The sequence below is a fragment of the Gordionus sp. m RMFG-2023 genome, chromosome 3 (assembly GCF_954871325.1).
Source record: "Gordionus sp. m RMFG-2023 chromosome 3, tfGorSpeb1-WG-v2, whole genome shotgun sequence".
Taxonomy (NCBI): Eukaryota; Metazoa; Nematomorpha; class Gordioida; order Chordodea; family Parachordodidae; genus Gordionus; species Gordionus sp. m RMFG-2023.
The window spans coordinates 28,708,702-28,734,036 of NC_088777.1; the positions used below are offsets into that span (position 1 = coordinate 28,708,702).

The 25,335-nt window shown below is 24.8% G+C and overlaps 1 protein-coding gene and 2 long non-coding RNA genes across 14 annotated transcripts; all 3 read right to left on the reverse strand.

The window, feature by feature from the left end:
* Positions 1-5,943: 5,943 nt before the first annotated feature.
* On the reverse strand, positions 5,944-8,469 carry LOC135925853 (uncharacterized). The gene is made up of 5 exons (XR_010571743.1): positions 8,275-8,469; positions 7,687-8,234; positions 7,528-7,641; positions 7,072-7,482; positions 5,944-6,879 (listed from the first exon to the last, which is right to left on the reverse strand). It is a non-coding gene; the product is annotated as an uncharacterized LOC135925853 (long non-coding RNA).
* A 1,465-nt stretch (positions 8,470-9,934) lies between these two features.
* Positions 9,935-15,102, reverse strand: LOC135926217 (zinc finger MYM-type protein 1-like). 11 transcript variants are annotated; one of them, XM_065461997.1, is made up of 11 exons: positions 14,960-15,102; positions 14,519-14,773; positions 14,265-14,438; positions 14,154-14,213; positions 13,986-14,063; positions 13,894-13,947; positions 12,463-12,776; positions 12,131-12,420; positions 11,937-12,087; positions 11,593-11,894; positions 9,935-11,548 (listed from the first exon to the last, which is right to left on the reverse strand). In XM_065461997.1, exons 2-11 carry the CDS (start codon positions 14,771-14,773, stop codon positions 11,202-11,204), a joined length of 2,025 nt encoding a protein of 674 aa, XP_065318069.1. In that variant the 5' UTR covers positions 14,960-15,102; the 3' UTR covers positions 9,935-11,201. The 11 variants fall into 11 exon arrangements, with proteins under 11 accessions (XP_065318069.1, XP_065318070.1, XP_065318074.1 ...); XM_065461998.1 differs by lacking the exon at positions 14,960-15,102 and having other exon boundaries at positions 14,265-14,309; positions 14,355-14,438; positions 14,519-14,909; XM_065462002.1 differs by lacking the exon at positions 14,960-15,102 and having other exon boundaries at positions 14,265-14,309; positions 14,355-14,469; positions 14,519-14,908.
* A 5,885-nt stretch (positions 15,103-20,987) lies between these two features.
* LOC135926451 (uncharacterized) lies at positions 20,988-22,758 on the reverse strand. 2 transcript variants are annotated; one of them, XR_010571881.1, is made up of 3 exons: positions 22,603-22,758; positions 22,298-22,375; positions 20,988-22,249 (listed from the first exon to the last, which is right to left on the reverse strand). It is a non-coding gene; the product is annotated as an uncharacterized LOC135926451 (long non-coding RNA). The 2 variants fall into 2 exon arrangements; XR_010571880.1 differs by having other exon boundaries at positions 22,298-22,431.
* Positions 22,759-25,335: the final 2,577 nt, after the last annotated feature.

Genomic DNA, 25,335 nt, shown 5'->3' on the forward strand with positions numbered 1-25,335 from the left:
ATTCAACTAATCGTGGCATATATAGTGCTATATTGGTAATATTTATTGAATTATATTATAATAAAATAAATACGTAGACAAAAATCTGGAATAAATTAATGTGCAGAAAAAATTTTGGGAAATAAATTATCACTTTCATATTTAGAATCTTATTACAGGGCTTAGATTTATACAATATCTTCATACTTTTGGATTGTAGAGATTAAATTGATTTGAAAATAATATAGATAAATTAAAAACTACAATGTAATAATGATAGTAATTATATATTTAACTGACTTAATCAAATATTATGAATATTAATGTTATGTTAATTAGATGCTCTTAACCATATCTTGTATATTAATTTATTATTTTTTTTATATTAACATTATTTAAATCAGATTATTCTAAAGTATAATGATATCTATTGCCAGCTTTTCAGTAGTATGTTATATATCATTTAAAATTTTGGTCACTCCAAAATAATAGTTGTTAATTTTTTAAAGATAATTTTTGATATAAAAATAAGATGGCAAGAAATTAGGAAATTTAGAATGATTGAGAAAAGAATAAATATAAGGAAATACATTTTAAATTATAATGTATATCTTATTTTAAATGTTACTTGGATACTTTAAAGCTGTTACCTTGCGATAACTTATTCTATAAAATTGAAACACACAACAATCCCTAGCAAGCCTCAAATTTACACATAATTGCTCATTTTTTATATCAATTTATTTATTGAATTTATTATGTTAAAATTTATAAATTATCTTTTGATATTATTTTTTTAATAAAGTTTAAAAAAATAAATTACTCTTAATGAGACTAGGCGCTCAAGTACTTTGGGCCCTATAATGTTCTTAATTATTTTCGAAACTTAATATAATTTTAAACTTATGAACCATTTGGAAAATATTTATACTAATTTCTAACAGACTTCTTGAGATTTTCTTATGGTTCTTCAGAGTTTCTATTTAGGTGGCCCATTCTTTTATCTGCATTAGACATATGACTAGGCTTGACTATATTTATAGATAAAAAACTGACCTATAATTGTCCCTAATTTTTTTAAATTACTTGAAACTGGTCAAATTTATGTATTTTGGCAAAATCTTTGCTTTTAAAAAATTCATTACGAATTTTAACATTTTATTAAATCTTATTTGGTGGCAATTTTTTATTTAAAAAATGTTCATGTTATATAATAAATTTTTAATATAATCATTTTTGAGTTGATGATTTAAAAAAGGATAAATTCCGATTTTAAAAAATCTCCAAATTTATTTTTAAAATGCGGGAAATTTTAATCAATACATAATAATTGGTGTAATTATATGCTGTTGTAATTAAATGTATATTAAAAATGGGCATGATTAAAAAAGATATCTTTATATGTAGTCTATATATTTATTGATTAATATATGCTTATTATAATATATAATCCTCAAAATAGGATAAATAAAAATAAATATGAATAAAAACTACAAACACAATCAACTAAAATGTTTTTAGTAAAAAAAATATAAAATATCAAGATTTGTAATTAATTTTCAAAATCAATAACATTAACAAAATGAGATCCAGAATTGTTAATATAAATATTTTAGTCAAATTTTTTTATAAGAAACAAAACCATATCCTATGAATATTAGTAATACAACCATAATTTATAAAATAAAATGCGAACTCATTTTTATATTTTTAAATTACCGGTAAAAAGCTATTCGCACCTGGTTCAATTGTTTCCAGTGATGGAATAGCACCCTTTCTATATTTTGGGGAACTTTCTTTTTTGCTGACACTAAATTTAAGCGAGAAGCATGATATTTCCTCCAAATATTGGTAGTTGGATTATAATAATGTTCAAATTTATAAATGATTTTAAAGAGTGGGCCATCTATAGCTTTAAAAATTTTAAAAATTTTAATTAATCGATTTTTAAGAATTACAATTAATCGATTTTTAAGAATTACAATTTACTGTAAATAATTACAAAATCTTACAATCTTTTAACTTCGAGTCTGAGTATACAAAGTCTACTAGATCCGCTTGAAGATCCTTCAAAAGGCATAAAGAAGATTTTTTATCATCTAATTAAAAAGACAAATTACGTTCGTGGGTCAACAAAGTTTTGGGAATTAAGGTCTTGTTCTTGATAGCTAGCATCATATGTTGTAGTTAAATCATTGTGTCTATGAAATTTTAACTTTTTATTTATATGATTTTCTTTGGAATTGTATGCCTTTTCTATAAAATTTATAAATAACAATAAATAAAGTCATTGTACTTTTTTGGGCCATACTGTATATCCTAATGTTCTACCATAATTTTTGAGATAATTGAATTTGTTTCACGATACTATTTATACATTCATTTTCTTGATCAAAAAATATTAGGCGGGAAATTAACTTGTTAATATATTTTCGTAACTTTTTAACAACTAGGAAAATGCGTATAAAAAAATAAGAAAAAATATAGCTTTTTTGGCATAAGTCTATCATCTCCCTTATAATCATGGACATAACATTAATTCTCGATTTTCCTTTTTGAATAAATGAATCAATGGTTTATGATCGGTATAAATTATGATTTTTTTCGGATTAAAAATTATCGACATTTGGTTAAATTAAAAATGACTGCCAACGCTTCCTGTTCAATAACAGAATATTCCACGTCTGGAAAACTCTTGAAAAAAAAAAAATTGGTCTTTCCAAACCATCAATTAAATGTAATAATACATCTCCAACACCTTTGTTAGATGCATTAACAGCTATTATTATTTCTGAATCCCTGTTAAAACACACCTAAATGGGTTCGTTCCCAATTCCCGTTTGAACGTTTCAAATGCAATTCGTTGTTCCCCTGCCCATTCAAAATGCACTTCCGTTTATAATAATTTATATAAAGGTACTGCAATCCTTGCAAAATCATCCAAAAATCTATGATAATAATTTGCCATACCCAAAAATGACTGAACCTCCGCTTTATTGGTTGGCAGCTTCATATTAGATATATTTTTCAAATTTTTATCAAGAGGTTTCGCTTCCATCTCATTAATTTGATGTCCCAAATAGATAACTTCTGTTACCTCAAGAACACTTTTTTCTTACTGGCCCTGAGACCTTTATCAGGAATTCTTTTGACTTTCAAACGTTGATTAAATTGTTCCTGTGTTTTAACACAAAATGCCTTCTAGGCCCTTGAAAACTGATGCAATAGTTCATTGAAAAATCGGCGCTGAATTAAAAACTCTTTCTAGGCCCTGGAAAACTAATGCCATAGTTCACTGAAAAATCGGCGCTGACACACATAATTCAAACGGTAACCTAGGTTATCGTAAATAATTTATGAATTTCTTCCTTTATAGGTAATTTTAAATACGCAGAAGAAAAATCAACTTTGGAAAAATATCATGCACCTTTTAATTGGCCAAAATTTCCTCAATCCTAGACAATGGATATTTTACTTCCACAACCCCTGGTTTAAAAGTAACTAAGAAATCAGCACACAGCCTCAACTTTCCATTAGATTTTTTCACTGGAATCAATGGTGTGACCCATTCACTATATTCAATCGGAATAATAATGCCATCCTTGACCCATCAGTCTAATACGCCTTCTATTTCCTTTTCCATTCAAAAGGAACTCTTCGACATGCTAAGAAAATGGGTGAAATTTTTTTTTTAAGTTTAACGTCTACTTCATAATGATTTAGACGTCTAAACATTTCTTCAAAAATTATATCATATTTTTTAAAATATTAATCACTTTATTTAATTCATTATTTTCTAATTATATCATTTTATCTTTATCAATTTCACCATTTACTTTAGAGTTACGCGACATATCATAAATTTTTCGGGATAGTCAATAATATGATTATTAAAGACTTCTTTCCTTCGTTCAATAAATTTGACATTTCTTTTTCTTGAATTTTATTTCTGATGCTATCCGCAATTATTTTTTCAGCATTATCATTGACCAATTCGCTATCAATGATAAAAAAATTCCAATAATTGTTACGAGGTCCTATTTTATTAATCCAATCCTACCCCATGATAGTTTCCACATATTTTTCTACTACCCATAAATCCAAACTTATGGTAATGTCATTGAAAATAGCATCCCATTTAGCTTTACTCAAAACTTTAATTTCAGAACCAACAAATTATTTCACACACATATTTTATTTTTCAACAATGCAATTCGGTCATTATTTATAAAAATTATAGACATTAGAAATGCTAGCACCAGTATCGAATAACATATCAATATATCTATGATTAATCCTCAATTTAACCCGAGGAGAAGGACATTGAACATTTAATTTTTTAGTCATTAAAATCTCACATGTATTAATAGGCTGATTAATATTAATTCTATCTGAATCAATTTTATTAGAATCTAAATTAGGGAATAAATTCAACTCGGAATTTAGAGACCTTTTAACAATATTGATATGTGTTTTTACAATACCACTAAAAGATTTTTCCCATTTAAAATTGTTATAATCCATTTTATTCGGATTATAATAATAATTAACATTTTTAATTTTATCACCATGATGATAAAAATTTCTATCATAATCGTTCCTTTTATGAGAATTATATCTCATTTTACCATTATTATATACTTAATTAAATTTTTTTTTATAATTTCTCGGTTTCTCGACCTTTATATGATTATAACTGCAATCATATAGTCAGTTAAAATTATTTGATATTTCAACACAATTCATGGCCACATGTCTCGTTTTTTTTTAAAACTTAAAACACAAACGAGAATCAACATAATCTGATTGCAATCATCAAATTTATTGTGTTAATACCAATGACATATAATAATACCTAGACTGACGATTCATTCATTAAAGTACGTATGAATGAAAATCAGCTGGAGACGCCATGTTGGTTACATCGATGATAAAATTTATAATATAAAAAAATATAATAAATATCAATTATAATATCCTATAAAATATTCCATGGATATTCTTAACTATTTAGCAGAAATTCATGCAAAATTAAGGGAATCAATTAAAATATCCTCATGGCTATTCTGATGTATTAAGCAGAAATTCATGCAAAATTAAGGATCAATTAAAATATCCTTTCAAATATTCTGGATAAATTATGATTTTACAATAATATTTATAATATAAAAATAAATGCTTAGCTTCAGATACATTCTTAATAATATAACATTTTTTTTTACATATTATAAATAAATATGTAGTATTTATTAAAGTATTATAGTATTTTGTTTAATCTTCTTAAAGTCCACTTCAAAATGATTTTTATATTATTCATAATATTTATTATGATTAAAGAAATGAAATACTTATGAATTTAATATTTTAAGTAGTTAAATTGAATCTTATTAACTATTTAACATTTAGCAACCATATAGCAGTTATGGAGAAAATTTAAACCATTTTTACTTTTATTAGGATATCCTTACCCATGTAAAATCTTGATCTCTTGGTATTTATTTTTTCCAATTAGTTTTATTTTATTTATTATTTTTAATAAGTTTTTATCATTCCTTTTTGTAATATTCAATTTTTTATGTTTATTATTGATTTACTATATTTCTTAGGATCAATTCTGTATTGCAAACAAGAGATATATCGCATACAACTTGTTCTTCCTTACATTATATTATCCAGTTTATTTTATCAATAAAACAATTATCATTAATATATTTTTTTTCAAACAGGTAAAATAAAGATTAATAAAAATAAAATATTTTAAGACCTCATTTATAAAAAATGACCTTAATTTTAGATCAATTTAGCTTACTCTTATCTCTTTATTTTTAGAAGAATGGACATATTAATTTTATGATGAAAATCAATAATTTTTCAAGATACTAAAGCCTCTAATAAGATTAAATGTTGTATCATTACAAGAAATAGTTTATTATAAATTAGAAAATAGATATAATGTACCATAAATTACGAAATTCATTAATATAGCATCCATATTTTATTATAAATTAGAAAATATATATAATGTACGATAAATTACAAAATTCATTAATATATAGCATCCATATTTAAATATATACAGTCATAATATAAATTAAAAAAGATCATGTGCCAATATATTTATTGTCCTGCGAATAGAATGGTTTTCGTCAATTTCTGCCGAATATTGATATTTGAATTTTTGTTATGTTTATCTGCATAATGATATAACCTTATGTTTATATAGCGTTCCACTATTAATGTAATTAATATTTGATAATGACTGAATGTAGCCTCCTGATTTAGCATATGATCTACCAGATCATCAAAAATGTTTGTTTCCATTGCTTTAGAAATAACAAATGATACTATGCATTTAAATATAAATGACTTTTTTATTTGATTATTCTTTTCAAAAATACGAAATGCACTTTCTGCTAGTTGACATAATTTAGATATGCTCTTTGAAGGGATTATTAATCCTTGATTGTTTTTTATTTTAATTAAATTGTGCTCTCATTATCTTCACAAGTTTTATCGATCATAGCAGATATACAATTATAACATTTTACCTTTTTTTCAGATATAAGTTTACGTATTATATAACCAGATATATATGTTGCAACATTATCAAGGTAGAGTGATAATTTTGGGATATTTGGCACATCTATAAATGATATATCTAAAGGATATATATGGTCATCATCATTATCATTTTTTTGATAATCTCCACAAATAAGGTTAGTATTGTCAATTGGAATACAATTACCTGTTGTTAATGCTTCCATTTTTCCTATCAAGACAGCTCTAACGGCAGATCGTAATTGATAAGCGGATGGATTATTGTTAAACCCTCCTCTGCTGCGTAAACAACTAAAAAATAGTTCAAGATGATCTTGGGAGGTTTTGTAGGTTAAAACGTATCTAAAATATGAAAAATAATTAAGAAAATTAATAATAATTAAGGTTAGTCTTAAGAGGTATGCAAATATTTTAAAATAAAAATGAAAAAATACCTGAGCTTGAAAAGCAACTAAAAAAATTATAATAATTAAAATCAGTCTTAAAAGATATGCAAATATTTTAAAATAAAAATGAAAAATATATATAAAATACTTGAGTTTGGGAATAGGTCCTAATAATAATTCATTCCCAATACCCAGAATACTTTTCATTGATGTTATTAACCCCATGATGCAGGTTTTTCTATTTGATTCACCTTCATATCTTCCATCTTCAAATTTTAGAGCTTTAAGGGTATTAATACATTTTTCAAAAAAATCCTTATAATAGGGAAGGGATCTTTTTGATAATGGAGCCTTAAACCCTTTAGCACAAATATTTCGAGTATTTAAAAAATCAAACATTCTATAAAAATATTATTAAGATATTTATTTAATACTGATCAATTATTTGAATAAAGTCTACTGTGCCTTCACAGTTTTCAAACCCCTCAATTCCTAGCTCTTGTGCTAAAATAATTCCTTTAGCCACTGAGCTACTAAAAACTTGAACGGCAAGTTTAATCTTTAAAAATAATATTTTAAAAGTATATATTTCTTTTTATAGTACTTTCATTTTCTGCTTATGATACTCAAGATGAGAACGGCCAATTTTATTAGCAGCCCTTAGTCTTTCTTTATCCTGTAAATTGTGAAGATTTTTTATATATTTACAATTTATTATCTATTTGTAAAAATAACATTTAGGAAATATTTTAAAAGTAATTACAGTTCCATTATTATTATTGATTAAAAATTTTTTATCACCGAGCAGATTTCTAAGTAGCTTCATCATATGGCATACATCCAATATAACATACACTTTTTCTTCACAATTACTAGGATGACTAAAATATGGAACACAATTATTTGGATTCAAAGAGGCGCCAAGTATTTGACACATTTTGATATTAGTTGAAAGGCCATCACATACCATTGCCTTACAGATGACCCCAGTATAATGTAATAAATGGAGTGCATTAGTTACTATGTTTGATAAGATCTCAGCACTGAGATAAGCTACTAAAAAATATCCTAAAGGAATTTTCCATGTACCATTTAAACATGTTGCCATAAGAAATAAAGCTTTGCTTGCCTCAGGTAGAGATTCGGAAGGTTTTATTCCATTATCAAAATCTATATATCCATGAAACACTTTTTTATCCTAATGAATATGTCGCCGAATAGACATTTCATCAAGGCTTAAAATAGTAAATAATTGTACATGCGAATTTGATTGAAATGTTTTAATCCTTTTGAAGGAAGAATCTAAAAAACCTAAATAAAATTATTATATATAAATATATTAATTTTAAACCTGGCCTTATTTCTATTTGCTGGCTCCAAGATCTCAATGTAGATTCTGCAGGCATACAGAATTTATTTCTTATATAATTATAAGCTTTGGGTGAATAAAAATGTAATGTGGAAGCAAATTGTTTCATTTGGCTGCTATATTTTATTCTCCGAGGATTATTTAATCCTCCACTCAGATATGACAAAACAGATGAGAAAATACATATAGAAATTGACACTGTAGGGATCAAAAGACGAAAATAAATTTATTATCATTTAAATTAGTTATTTATTGGTGAGAACAAATTTTAATGAGGAAAGGACCAGAAATATTATAATAAAAAAGAATGAGATGGATAGTAGATTTGGGTAAGAGTGAGGTATATAATAAATTGAGTATTATAGAATGACAAACTATAATTAAATATCTATATAATTTAAGTTACTAAAGTTTTGAGGAACATCTTCAACTTAAGAAGTTGATGCTTGCTGGGTCGGATAAGCTATTTAGTATGATTAAAATGTATTGTAAGATAATAACAGTTATTGCTTGTTAATTCAGTTAATAAAGTTTCTAGTTGATACAGCTTCTAGACAAATTGGTATGAATGAGTGGTTAACCCCACAGATTTCAGAGCATTGACCATAGGTAATTAAAGGCTTTTTGGGTATAATAAAAATTTGATTAATACGTCCGGGTACGGCATCTATTTTTACTGAAAATTGTGGTAGTGAGAATGAGTGAATTATATCTCTAGATGAAATTATTATTCGAGTTATAATTTTATAAGGGATAATTACATGGTTATCAGAGTCTAAAAGTCGTTGACTGTTAAGAGTTAAATCTGACTCTTGTGTTATGTAGGAGTCAAAATTTAAATTTATAAAGTCTGAATACTCATAATTTCAGTATCATTGAGATCCTATAACTTTAATAGTAAGATCAGGTCAATGGGAATCTTCGTTAGAGTAAAGTACTTTTACTGTAGGTAATGCTATAGCTATTAAAACTACTATAGGGGTGGTGGTTCATAGAAATTCAGTTATGTTTATATGAGTAGTTTTAATGACAAAGGTTTTTGAGATTGTTACAGCAACGCATATAAAAAATACTATGATAGTTACTCCTACAATAAATCTTATTGCAAAATGGTGCAAAATAATTAAATGTTCAGAGGATGAAGAGAGCATATCTTCTAAGAATAAAGCACGTCATGGGTTCATTTTTAACTATAATATTATTTATAAGTTAAATGTTGTTAAAGAGAGATTGAATATATTTCATTAAAAGTATGTGTAGAAGGGGGAAATCCTATAGAGTATTCTAAACGAGTTGAGTAGGCTGAAGTAATAGAGACCTTTCGGTTAAAAGAAAGAGTGTCCCATAAAATTCATATAAATATAATTAGGGCTATAGTAGATATAATAGACCCCAAAGATGAAACACTGTTTCAAAATGTAAATCTATCAGGTAATCTGTATACCGTCGAGGTATACCTGCTAATCCCAAAAAATGGTGTGGAAAAAAGTTAAATTTACCCCAATAAAGGTTAAGAAAAATTGTGGTAGACTAATTTTTATGGGGGTTGAAACCCCTAATACTAATGGTATAAAATGTATTCCAGCAAAAATAGAAAATACAGCTCCTATTAGATAGAACATAGTGAAAATGGGCGACTACATAATAGGTGTCGTGAAGGGTGATATCAAGGGAGGAGGATCTTAAAATAATTCCTGTTAAACCACCTACGGTAAATAAAAATAAAAACCCTAATGTCCAAATTTGAGAAATAGAAAAATTATTAGGAGATCCTGATATAGTTGCCAGTCAACTAAAAATTTTAATTCCTGTGGGGATAGCAATAATTATTGTGGCAGATGTAAAAAAGGCCCGAGTGTCAACATCTAGTCCGACTGTAAATATGTGGTGTGCTCATACAATAAATCCTAATCCGCCAATTCCTGCTATAGCATAAATTATACTAAGATGACCAAAGGTAAATTTTTTATTGGCGTTATCTGTTAAAATATGAGAAATAAGTCCAAATCCAGGTTAAATTAAAATATAGACTTCTGGATGTCCAAAAAATCAAAATAAATGCTGAAATAAAATAGGGTCACCCCCACCCACAGGGTCAAAAAAAGAAGTATTAATATTTCGATCTAAAATTAATATTGTTAATGCTCCAGCTAATACAGGTAAACTTAATAAAAGTAAAAAGGCTGTAATTAATGAAGATCATAAGAATAATGATAGTTTTTCTATGGGTATACCAGTTGGGCGAAGAGTAATGATTGTGGTAATAAAATTTATAGCCCCTAGCAGCGTCTACATGACAGGATTTTCACTGGATGCAAACCCCCCTCAAAAACCTCAGCCTACCCCCCTAAAAAAATTTGCCGCCTTCGGCGGCATTATTTCGATAGAATAAATTATAATCTTATAAATATAAGTCTGAATATTTTATGAAATAATGATATATAGATTACAGGAAGAATATTTATTGGTATAAAAATTATCGAAATTTAAAAAATTATATATTTTAATTTCCACATAATAATTTTATTTTATTTATAATTTTTTTAATGTTAAAAATATATATAACATAAGGAATATAAATATGTGTGCAGAAAAAGACTAATTATAAATAACTAACTAATACTAGTAATCCAAATTTATTCAAATAAAAAAGGGAATTATAATGCAAAATGTCTAAATTTATTGCTATTTAATATTTAAAAAAAATGGATATTATAATTGCTACATAATAATTTTTTTTAATGTTAAAGATATAACACAAGGAATATAAATATATGTGCAGAAAAAGACTAATTAAAAATGACTAACTAATAAGGGATTAGTAATCCAAATTTATTCAAATATTGAAAAAAGGGAATTATAATGCCAAATGTCTAAATTTATTGCTGTTTAATATTTAAAAAAAAGGATTATCCAATTAAAAGATTAGATAGTCTTTTAGAAGTTAACGCGAAATCTGTAATAATATCTTCTGTTTTAAATGTATCATATATATCAATTTCACTTGATATTAATAATAAATTTTCTAAAAAAGAATCAGAGATTTTATTTCGAATACGTGTTTTAACAATTTTGACTTTACTCATAGCTCTTTCAGCAGAGCATGAGGTGGTGGGGAGGGTTATAAGATATTTATATAACGTTTTAAGATAAGGAAAAGAACTTGATTTAATTAATAATCTATATGGTAGAATAAATGAATATTTCAGCCATCTTTTTGTTTTGGTCATTTTACTATCATTTATAATGTTTTCACCTGTAAACATATATTAAAATTAAGTTGTTAATAAAATTAATAACTTTCATCATATAAGGTATCATTTTTTCTAATATTGATTAAATCTTTACTATAAATGATTGATAAGGAATCTAAGTATAATGGTCTAAAATTGGAAAATTCATCTATAATTTTCTGTGGATCAAAATTATATAAACACACAATTTCAGATATCTGGGAAATTTCTATATTCTCATTATCTGCTAATCCCGCAGGAGTAAAAATAGAAATCTGATTTAAAAAGTTTAATGATTCATAATTAAATCTTTCATTTAATTGTTCAATGATCATATTAATCACTGGGTAAAAATTTTCATTTTTATATCTAAAAAAATATATATTATTTTAAAATATACTTTTCATAAACTTTTCTTTTTGTTGTTCAATATAATTATCAAACTCTTTTTGATCCAATTTAAATATTGACTTAATATTATAAATATCGGTTGTAACATTATTCTTATCCATAAATGATTTAACATCGGTATGTAATGATGTTAATATATTATCACCATTTGCTTAATTAGAAAATGTAATTAAAATACATGAATAATAATTTACCCCTTAATCTTTGGAATTTATTTTTTGTATGTTGGATCAATTTAATCATCATTGCTAAATCATTTCCAATTGCCTGCATTTCAATGCAAGTTTCATGTGTACATTTTAAGATTATTCTTAAAATAAATAATCCTAAAATAAAATCATATCGTTTTATTCTAGATAGCAATCCCTCAGAAATTGAAAATGTGATTGCGTCATCGGAATTGCTTAACTCTGTCAAGGAGGCTATTATATATTCATAAACATCTAAAAAATTTTGTAATGCTTTGAAAGATGATGCCCAATTTCTGAAAATAAATAAAATTCTTTAAAAAATTATATTTATTTACCTTGTTGTGTTTTTTATTCTTTTGTGAGATTTTTTGGTTTTTTGCATTTGAAATTTGGTAAAAACACCCTGGCGTTTAACTCCATTCATAAAATTATATAATTCATCTAAAATTCCCATAGTTTTTTTAATTTCATTCCCATATCCACATATACGAATAACAATTAAATTAAGCCTATGAGCATGGCACCAGACATAAATAGCTTTAGGAGCTTCTTTAAATATTAAAGCCTGTACTCCCTTATTAACACCTCTCATATTACTAGCACCATCCATACTTTGCCCAATCAGGTATTCTAGTGGAAGATGTAATGCCTTTAATTTAGTTAAAACATTATTTTTAATATTTTCTCCTGTTGTGTCAGAAGTTGTAAAAATATTAATAATTCTTTCTACTGGGTGTGGGTGTGGATATTCTTGTATATACCTTATAATTAAGGCAACACATTCCTTTTTTGAAATATCATATGTACCATCTAATATTAAGCTAAAGGCACAATTTGAAATAATTTGTTTAATTATTTCATTCAATATTTTTATTTTTATTATCTCAGCCAATTTTTTAACATGGCCATAGGATATGAAGTTTATTTGTGGCCTTAATATTTTATTACCACTTTTTCCTCGTAAACTACTATTTTTCTCTAGATATGCTCTTAATACTGGAACATTCTTTGAGATCAAAGTTATAAGTCTTGAAAAATTACCATCATGAGAATTGCTTCCCCAAAAAGCAATATTGCCCCGTATTAAATACACAATAGCATCAATTATATTATGGATAATATAACGATTTTGGGTTATAATTTCCTCTCGGTTGAATAAAATGTGGTCATCAATACGCCCCCGAGAAATCCATGCCATATGTGCATATTCACAATCTGCATGAACAGGGGATGTTTCATGTCTCTCCATATCCTGGACTAAATTATTCCAGCTATCTGCACCTTTATGAGTCCATTGCATGCTTGCTTGATGACTTCCAAACATAATACAGAAGATACAGAATACTTTATCCAAAATAGAGCTATATGATAGCCATTTTCTTTGAGAAAATGATTTGTCATAATTTATTTTTTTATAATAGGCATCTTTCATGCTCCTACATTAAAAGCAATATATGAATATATAATTCTTATATAATTAATAATATATAAGTAATATTGCAGCAATAATTTATTAAACCAACCTGTTATGAGTTTTTGGATAAATAAATTCATTGGAACTTGGTTGTAGTGGACCAAATTGAATTATAAAATCAATCATATTTTTTGTCATTCTAAATCTAAAAAAATGAAAGGGATCATTAGGATTCTTTTCCCTATATAAAGAAATAATATTTTCTTCATTATCTTCATATGATAAAGGAGTTATTTTAGCTTTGTTTGGTAACTGTATAATTTAAAATGTATAGATAGCTTAAGGTTATTACTTTATCTATATAAATTGATTCTAATGCTTGCATATCAATATCATCATTTTTACCCTTTAAAGACAATATTAAATAATATTTAAATTATAAACTTCTTTAATTGTTGATAAATTTCCAGATATTTTTTCTGGGTTGTCTAAATTAGAACTTCTAGGCATATTTTCGATTTTCTATATTTTGAAAAGAGAATATTAATTTATTAAATTGTAAATGCTTTGTCAGATTCTTTAAAAAAATTTTTTTTTTAAAAATTATAATACCGATGTTTCATCATCTATGAATGGAATAATTTCTGGATAGGGAGCATCTAAATGAGATTGCTAAATTTTAAATATAAAAAATGGTCATTTTTAATATTTTGAAATATTTACTACTTTGTCCTTAAAAATGAATGCAGTCTCCATATTATAAGTTTTCTTTAGATCAAATGAATAAATTATAGTATAAATACTTAAAAAAACTTCTTCATCTTGATTTAGTGTGATAATATTATGTAATGGTTGTGGTAGATTTATCTTAAGAGTATCTAATGGAGAGTCAATTTCCTTAAAAGTGTTTAAAATTATATATTGATCACTTAAATATGATATAAAAAGCATGTATAAAAATCAAAAAATAGTTTAACCTTTTGAAAATATGTTGCAATTGATTTATTTTTTTTAAATTGAGTATTGATTCCATTAGTTATTTTGAGATTATTTGCATTTGGACCAAGTTTGTTCCAAACCTTATCTTTTTTAATTGCTATTACCTCAAACTTTACATCACTATTAGGATGTCTTGTTTTGTAATGTAAATTAATTTTGTCTTTTCTAATCTTATTAGAGTTGCAGCCTGTATGCAAGCATTTTACCTTGTAATTTATCTTATTGCTTGGCATCTGATTTAAAAAATTTATATCCATTTTAAAAAGATGATTTAGATGTAATAATATATTAATAATAAAATAGATGTTTTAAAAATGGTGTAATATGATTAAAATCTACCCATGAAAAGATTTTTATTATTATTTATAAATTCCATAAAAGAAGAAAAGGCAATTATAATTCATAAATTATTAATATACTTTTTAGGAAAATATGGATGGCAAATATCTTCAAATATTGAAATATCTTTTTTAAATAACATCAATTTGGATCATAAAATTGTATTATATATTTTTGTTGTTTTAATTTCAAGAAATTCGTAAATATGAAAATAATTATCCTAAATGTTGACAAAATGGCGAGTCCAGCTGATTTACTATTTTAATGAATGAACAAATATATTATGATTGTAACGTTGATGTTTAGTAATCTATCTCTATTATAATAGATCTATTATTATATTATAAATAATTAAAGCAAACTTTATTCACATATAATTCAAAAATGTAGTAGATAACATTCTAAATATTTTTACCCTACCCCCCAACTGATGCCTACCCCCTACCCCCTTTTAGGATATTTAGATGCAAACTGTTCCTACCCCCCCCCCCCGCTCATGTAGACGCTGGCCCCTAGTAATGATCTAATTCCTGCGATATGCAGTCTTAGGATTGCTAAATCTGTAGATGGTGAGGGATGACCAATTAGGGAGGATAGCGGTGGGTAAAGAGTTCACCCGGTTGCGCAACCTGATTCGGTTATGCTTCTTGTTAATAGTAGAATTATTCTAGGAGGTAGTAATCAAAATGATATATTATTTATTCGGGGGAAGGCTATATCAGGAGATGAGAGTATTAAAGGAATTAATCAATTACCAAAACCTCCAACTAAAATAGGTATAATGGCAAAAAAAATTATAACTAAGGCATGAGATGTAATGATTATGTTATAACTAGATCCAGAATTAATTAATGAAGATGAATGTGATAGTTCAGTTCGAATAATTATTCTTAAGGCGGTTCCTAAAAATACAGATCAGAATCCAAATATAAAATATAAAATACTAATATCTTTATGTGAGGTAGATGTAATCATTCTTTTCAGTGAAATGAAAAGAATGATAAACATAGGATGGAAAATCCTATGAGGTTGGGAAATAGGGATTTCAGGATTTCTATCTTATTTGTCATCGTATTAATACTGACAATAACTTGAAATTTACTGTAATAGATATTTGGTTATAGCTTATATCACTTAAAGCATAGCTTTGAAGCAGCTAAGAATTTTTATCCAAAATGTTAATAAGATTTAATTTTTAATAAATTATTATAGGTTTTGAAGACCTACGGTTTTAAATTTTAACCTAAAATCCTTTTACTAATATAATACTAGTAAAAAATATGATAAAATTAAAAGGAATATTCTAACCTTTCTATCGTATACCCCTTTTACCTTTTTATTAAAGATTTTAGGTATTAAATTTAGTATTAAATAAATAGATCAAACTATAATCATGCGATAATAGTAGTAATATCCCACCCCTGATAGTAATAAAAGTATTACTACTATTATCGCATGATTATTGATAAGACTAATAACCCGAACTAACTTCATTAAAAAAATATTAGAGGGTGGGAATCCTGACACAGAAAACAACAAAATTATTAGTAAACTAACCCCTGTTACTTTGTACATTAACAAATAATTAGCTTTCGCATTAACTACCCTTAAAACTATTATTTTTAAATTTTTTACTCTAAAAATTAGAAAGATGTACATTCTTCTAAATAATAAAAAATAAAATACTCCTCTTCTCACCAGAAGAACTTAACAATAATTTTATTTAAAAAAATTTTAATTATCCCCCCCCCCCCACACCAAATTCCTGCGTACGCTACTGCATATATCTTAAACAATAATTTGAAAGAAAGAATGTAAAAGTTGATATTAGTTTATAAAACTAATCATCATAATTTATACATTTTTGGAAAAATGCATTTATATATAAAAAAAGTGAACCAAAAATGCTTTTTAAGAGATGGAATATAAGCCAAAGATAAGTCTTAAGACAAAAGTGAATGTATTCTAATTATTAATAATATATTTATAAAATTACTAAATAATATAATATATCAAATATAATTTTTTTATAAAGTGAGTAATTTTAACTTATTTATCTTAATAAAAGTAAAATATAATTAATAAAAATTAAAGCACAATACAAACAGTGGAATATTATATGTCGTAGATTTATAGTATATCTAATTTTATCAATTATCATATGACAATCAAGTAATTTTTACCAATATAGCGAATTATATATTTTACAGAAAACTATAAAATATTGATAAGGACATCAGAAAATATCTTTTAAAGACATTGTGAGATGAATAATATGAAGATTAATTTTTAATATCATTTTTTATTTAAAATAAATAGATGGCGTTAAATAATTGAATGCAAATTGTTGCAATATTTATTATGAAGATCATAGATTAGTAAAAATTTTTAAATTATTAACTGTAATATATTCTCTAACTGTCAAATATGTCTGTAAAAGTGAAATTTTACCTAGTATTTTGTAACTAATTCTATATAATAGAGGAATATCAACTATATGTCTACTTATTTTTTATAAATAAATTTCTTATACTTGTTTGGAATAAATTATTACCATGCTTTTATATTAATGTATATGTTAGCGTCAATGTGTTATTTTCGGCAATGTACACATTGCCTGATTTTTTTAGGCAATGTGTTACGGTGGTAGGCAGGGCAAATTGTACATTGCCTGGTTTTTTTAGGCAATGTATTATTTTTGTAATATTATATTATTAATAATATTTTATTTATTATTAATAATTTTTTAAGATTATTATTTTACTTAATTTATAATTTTTTTTAGATAATATAAATATAATATTTTTATAAAATGATTTTTGATCGCTAATTTTTAATATTTTTTAATATTATATTTTACGTATTTTTTTCTGATATATCTTTTGATCTCTAATTTTTAATATTATTTTTTACGTATTTTTTTCTGATATATCTTTTGATCGCTAATTTTTAATATTATTTTTTACGTATTTTTTTCTCAGAGACCTGCAGAGGTACCATTTGCACGGCCCGGCCGAGCCCGGCCTGGTTTTAAATTTTTTAGGCCCGGCCCGGATATTTAAAAAAATTTTTTACGGCCAGGCCCGGCCCGGATTTAAAAATTTAAAACCCGGCCCGGTGTAACGTGATATTTTAACTTAAATTTAAATTAACTCCCTTTAGTAATACTGACATTATGATTGACGTTATAATAAAATATTATAAAATTTAGTGTGATATTTAAACTTAATTTAAATTAACTCCCTTTAGTAATACTGACATATATGATTGACGTTATAATAATATTTTATTAAAATATCATTATATAATTTAGTAATACTGACATTTATGACTGACATGTAATGTTAAAAGTTTCTATTATTTAGTAATACTGACATTTATGACTGACAAGATATGTTAAAAGTTTCTATTATTTAGTAATACTGACATTTATGACTGAAATAATGTTTAAAGTTTCTATTATTTAGTAATACTGACATTTATGACTGACATGATATGTTAAAAGTTTCTATTATTTAGCAATACTGACATTTACATGTAATGTAAAAAGTTTCTATTATTTAGTAATACTGACATTTATGACTGACATGATATGTTAAAACTTTCTATTATTAAGTAATACTGACATTTATGACTGACATGTAATGTTAAAAAGTTTCTATTATTTAGTAATACTGACATTTATGACTTTATAATGCAATATTAACACTTATGACTGACAGGTGATGCTTAAAGTTTATATGTTTAGCATATTGACTCTTATGAGTGATAGATAATTAAATTTTTCTAATATTTAAATTTATGAGATAGATAATATTTTAATTTCTGATATACCTATAAATAATTTAACGTCAAAAACGTCATAGCTTAATTTTAAAAAAGTTTGATTGAAATCTATATACACATGGTAGGTTAATTTATTCATATTTAAACATAAATTACATATCATTCATTAAATGATTCAATATCATACTTTTTATAAAAATATCTATTAATAAAAAATATAAAAAGCTATATAATATAAATTAGCAATTGAATAGGACTTAACTCATCAAAAAGATGGCTAACTATTGTTTTTTTATAAAAAAAACTATTAATAAAAAATATAAAATGCAATAAATATATTGTATAAATTCGCAATTGAATAACATTTAAGAAAAAGATGAAGTATTAAAAAAAATATAAAATGCAATAAATATAATTTAAATTTGCAATTGAATAGAATTCAACTTATAAAAAGGATGTCAAACTATTGTACTTTTTATAAAAATAACTATTAATAAAAATATGAGTACAATAACATTTAACAAAAAGATACTTACCGATTATCAGAGTTGGGCAGTACCGCGAATACTTGTATCTAAGATACAAGATCCTTTTGTATCTTGTACTCAATATCTTATTGACATTTTTAATAAGATACTAGTATCTGTATCTAAGAATCTTGTATCTTTTTCATTTTCTTTAAAAGATACAGATACAGATTCTTTTTAATATTCATGTTTAAAACATTTACATATCACACAATCTAACTTAATTTTCTTCGTGAAATCTTGTATTATTTTCTTTATTTTTTCCTGCTATATTTTAATTATATTGATAACCAAGATTAGTTGGAAATTTTACAGATCACAAAGATAGATAGATTAAAAATAACAACACCAAAACTAAATAAGTAAAAGTTATATTTTATATGTAATATTTTTTAATTTGTATAATGTATAACATTTATAGTGGTGAAGATGAAATTATGGAGATAGGTTCTCCTAAATCAAATCTGAATCTTAAAATTCTAGATGGAAAATTTTATAAAGTAATTCATGTGAAAAAGGACAAGGTACAAGCCGAATGTCAAAATTGCACAAGTAAAAAAGTTATTAAAGGTTGAACAAACTCCTCTACAAACTTTGTTAAACATATTAAAGTATAATATACATTTTTATTTTATAATTATTAACATAATAATACCTATACTTAAGTCCCTCTTAGATAATTGTTAATAAAATTTTTTATAGAAGATGGTTGATTATCAAATTCAAATTATTTTGGATATATAATTTTTAGAGGTGTCGATACCACTTTTTGGAGGTCGATCTGATCCGATATCATATATAGTTTTGTATTCTGTAAAAATACCAATGGTTTTAATTTTTAATATACTTTTTATTAGTATAACATCTATAATTTAACTATACCATAACTTATGTCATTTAAATATATTATAATGATCAGTTATAGTTTATATTCAATTCAATTGCAATTCTAAAAGTATATAAAATATTTTTATTGTTAAATCACTTTAACAATAATCTATATACATATTAATTAATAAACAATTATATTATGAAATTTGAAATAAATATTTAAAATAATATTTAACATTAATATAGCGAAGATTTCTTTTTAGTAATACCAATTTCCAATTTATCAGAGGTCAGCTTGCGGCGATAGTAACTGTCAATATCACCAGCTTCACTAAAAACAGATTCTGAAGAGATTATCGCACACTTTTATAAACAGAATGCGCAAAAAAATAACAATATGGTAGAATGTTTATTAAAAAAATATACATAAAAATGGATTTCGATTTTATTTATAAAAATAAATGATTTAAGATATAACTATTTTTTTAAATTTTATAACATTTTATTTTTGTTAAAGAAGACATTTTTATATCGGATCAAATTTTATAATATTGACCGATAATTGATATTTTAAAATGGGTGTAATATCGGTTCGATAAAAAATATCGGCACATCTCTAATATATTTTATATTTAATTATTTTAGCAAGTTCTTATTAGAGGAAATATTTAAGCTACAATTGATATATAATATTAGATAATTTTAAAAGGTCTTAAAAAATAATTATAATAAGGTAGAATTTAACTTTATTGGTTACTTTTATTTATTTATGATATAAGTAAAATTATATTACAGTATTTATCTACAAAATTTAATCAATTTAAAATGCATTAAAGAAAATTGTTATATATTTAATAATTAAATAATATAATGTTGTACATTATTTTCATATTTTTTATATATAATCAATGATTTTGCAATTAAAAAAATTTAAAAGAGATTTAAATGTATATATATATGATATTACAAATGCAAGATTTAATAAGTCATACTAGAAAATAAAACTAATTTAAAAAATACATAAATATCACAAACAAGTAATAAAAAATACTTATTAAAGATAATGAATAAAATAAAACTAGTATTATTTTTTTTAGAGATTCCATTTAGCCATATACTCCGAATATAAGCTATATTTAAAACAACACAAAAAATAACCTGCAAACTCTAATAAATCATTTGATTTAATTTTTTTTCTTATTTGCACAAACTCCCATTAAATATACTACTCTCCCTTTCCTGTTTAAGCTATTAATGGACAAAAATTAATATTAAAATCCCTGGTTATTATAATTAATTCATCAATAAATATTTTATTAATTATTGCAAATATTCATTATTATATGTGTAATACTATGTTCTTCACATATAAATAATAAAAATTGTATTTTATAAACTATTCTAACTTAATTGGTAATGATAATTTAAAAGTATCTAGTATTTAAGATACTCTAATTTAGTAAAAGATACAAGTATCTTTTATCTTTTTGATATTTTGAACAAGATACTAGTATCTGTATCTAAGATTCATTTTAAAGAATCTGTATCTGTATCTAGATTCTTTTTCCGGAGGACCTGCCCAACTCTGCCGATTATCATCTTTCAACTAAATTGCAATAAATATAATGGAATAAAAATATTAGAATAGATAATCACATTGATATAATTCTAACAAAATGATTGTTATTTACATTGCATAAATAAATATTTTCTTTAAATATTTTAATATTATTAAAAAATTTCATGGGCGAATAATAAGCCCACTTATATTGGGTATAGATTAATATATTTGTCTGTAACAATGTGGCCATAGATAATATTTCTACCTCTGTTGCCCAGACACCGTTTCCCATAACATTTCTGTTAACTAGGTATTCCTCTACAGGATATCCTATAAATTTTCCCATTTCCAATTTAAAATCTTCGCTCCTCATAAAAAAAATTCATTCCTCCCTAAGGTAATTATAATTTTCCTGGCTATTTGATATCTCTTGACTTATACACCTATAAACATATATTGATTCTAACCTAAAAAAACAGTTCCCATCACCCACAATATGATCGGTTGTGAAAATCTTTTTTAATATACCACATTTTATCTTGGGATAACGTCCAATTACTTTGAAACTGAACCGTTTAGAGTGATATACCTTCCAGTTCCTTGTTGTGGGCAGAAAAAGTTCACCAATTTTTTTTGGTATTATTGCTCCACAATAATTTGGTCATCTAAATTTGATAATTAAATAATAACATATTTTTAAAAAATATTACTACCCTGATCTTGTACACCTATATATCCTTCCTCTCTCACTATACTTTTAATAGCTATTATTGTATCTTCACCAAAAGTACCTGATTATGTTAAAGTACATTTTAAAAGTGTTGCAAGCTTTTTGGGTGATATCAGGCTAAATTTAAGCAATATTTTAAAACAATATTCTATTAATTGAAAGAGAATTTTATATTGAATACTGTATCCTAGCTTATAAATTGTGGAATTTATCAGTAATATTCATAAAAATTTAGAAATAATACTTAAACCAGTTTATAAAATTATGTTATGAATAGTGTAAATATACCTTTCAACTAGTTTATCATATGTCTTGTTGATTCCAAAGTGACCTGATAATGACATTTCTGTGAGATTTGTCTCACATCCTCCATGGAATGATACTAAAAGTTTTTGTTTTTCGCTATAGAGTGAGATAACTTGAGCATTATGTATAAATAGGATGTCTAATTTCACAAAGTAGATAAAAAAAATAAAAATTCGATTCAAAATTTAAATTCGAAAATCAAATTTACAAGAATTTCAGCAATATTAAAAAAAACTGCATGATCATATAACTCTCCCTATCAATTTACATTGTAATTAATATCTTTGTTACTTATCAACTCCCTCCTTAACACTATTTATCAAAGGGGGAGTTAATCTATCATAGTTATTACTTGACTCAGAGGTATGTGATAAGGGCAGTTAATTAATCACGTTACACCGGCCCGGATATTTTTAAAAAAATCTTTTTACGGCCCGGCCCGGCCCGGATTTAAAAATTTAAGGCCCGGCCCGGATATTTTTTTAAAAAAAAATTTCAAGCCCGGCTCGGAATTTTTTAAAATTATATTCGACCTGGTATATACAAAAATTCACCTATGAGGTATTTTACCATATTTTTCAGCGAGTATTAACGCTTATTATTTAAAAAATACATGTAAAAAGCTAATATTTTGAGAATATTATATTGAATTTATAAAAATTATAAAACTGTTATTTATAAAAATGGATATTTTGAGCATATATTATATTTTATATTGCATTTATAAAAATAAAACTAATATTCATAAAAATGGTAATAATATTTGTCATATACTATATTTTATATTACATTTAAAAAAAATAAAACTAATATTTAATTTATAAAAATGGAAAATATTTTGAGAATATAATATATTGTATTTAATTTACTATTTAATTTATAAAATAAAAATAAATCGCTATTTAAAAAAATGCATGTATAATAAATAGTATTTTGAAAATATAATCTAATTGCACAATATTAATATAATTTATTTTATAATATAAATTTTTAACAAAAGAAGATAATTGTATTATATAATATTGTAAAAAAAAATAATGAAAAATGTTGGATTAAAAACTTTCATGACTCAAGGTAAATATAATAAATGCAATAAATATTTGAGAGTTTGCAAAGTAAAAAACCAGCATGATTGACGAAACCCTATACTCAAGAAAGATATTAAAAATTCACAAATTATCATGAAGAAAGAGAAGCATATCTACCTTTTCAGGTTCAAGATTACTTCTTCTTTCTTCAAGAATTCTCCCAGTAGTGGAAAAATTCCGCTCACAGCTTGCACTTGAAGCAGGAATTGCCAATACCCGTTTTGCCAATTTTGCTAAAATTGGAAATTCGCTTTGATGAGCCGCCCACCACTCTAACAAATTATCCACCTTAAATGTTTCATCTATTTTTTTATTTTTTTATTTATGTAATTATAATATTCATCATCGGGTATTGACATATTACCAGAATAACCATCGCCCCATTTGTCATAAAACGATTCAGTTTGATTAACAACAGTCATAATTTGACTGGTCGATGGTATTTCATTTACTTCCTGAGCCTCTTGTAATTTAATATAATCTTTTATATAGTTTTCCGTCATTTTGCGATCTGTCCCTGACTACATACGTAATTGCTTAAATTTGGGACAGAGAAAAAGAGAAATAAAATGATACTTGTGTAAAACAAATTTTTCAATTAAAAAATGCTTTATATTAAGTAAAATCAATTTTATTTCTCCTTTTCGCTTTGAAAGGTATTACAAACTTTAAGAAGTGATATTCCTTTATTTGATTGTTTTGGTAAAATAAATTCTAAAAATTTAGATATGAATTATAAAAAAATATATTAATAATACTTGAATATTGGGGCTTATTTAAGATATTCCTTTATTTGATTGTTTTGGTAAAATATGTTGTAAAAATTTAGATATGAATTATAAAAAAATATATTAATACTTTGAATAAATTTGCAGGAAATTAATAATTAGATCGATCTGTGGGTTGTTAGGTAGTGTTAACTATCACCCAATATTATATTAATCATAACTATAATATAATATAATCTTATAACCATTAACTCATAATGTAAAAATTTTTATAAAAAATATTAAGGCCCGGCCCGGTTTTAACAATCTTAGGCCCGGCCCGGATATATTAAAAAAAAATTTTTAGGCCCGGCCCGGGTATATTTAAAAAATTTTAAAAACGGCTCGGCCCTGCCCGGGCCGGGTTTAGGGCAGGGCCTGCAGGTCTCTGATATCTTTTGATCGCTAATTTTTAATATTATTTTTTACGTATTTTTTTCTGATATATCTTTTGATCGCTAATTTTTATAATTATTTTTTATTTTTTAAGATTATTTTTTACGTATTTTTTTTCTGATATATCTTTTGATCGCTAATTTTTATAATTATTTTTAAATATTTTTTAAGATTATTTTTTACGTATTTTTTTCTGATATATCTTTTGATCGCTAATTTTTATAATTATTTTTAAATATTTTTTAAGATTATTTTTTACGTATTTTTTTCTGATATATCTTTTGATCGCTAATTTTTAATATTATTTTTAAATATTTTTTAAGATTATTTTTTACGTATTTTTTTCTGATATATCTTTTGATCGCTAATTTTTAATATTCTTTTTAAATATTTTTTAAGATTATTTTTTACGTATCTTTTTCTCTCTTTTGATCGCTAATTGAGTTTTTTTAAAGTAAATAGGT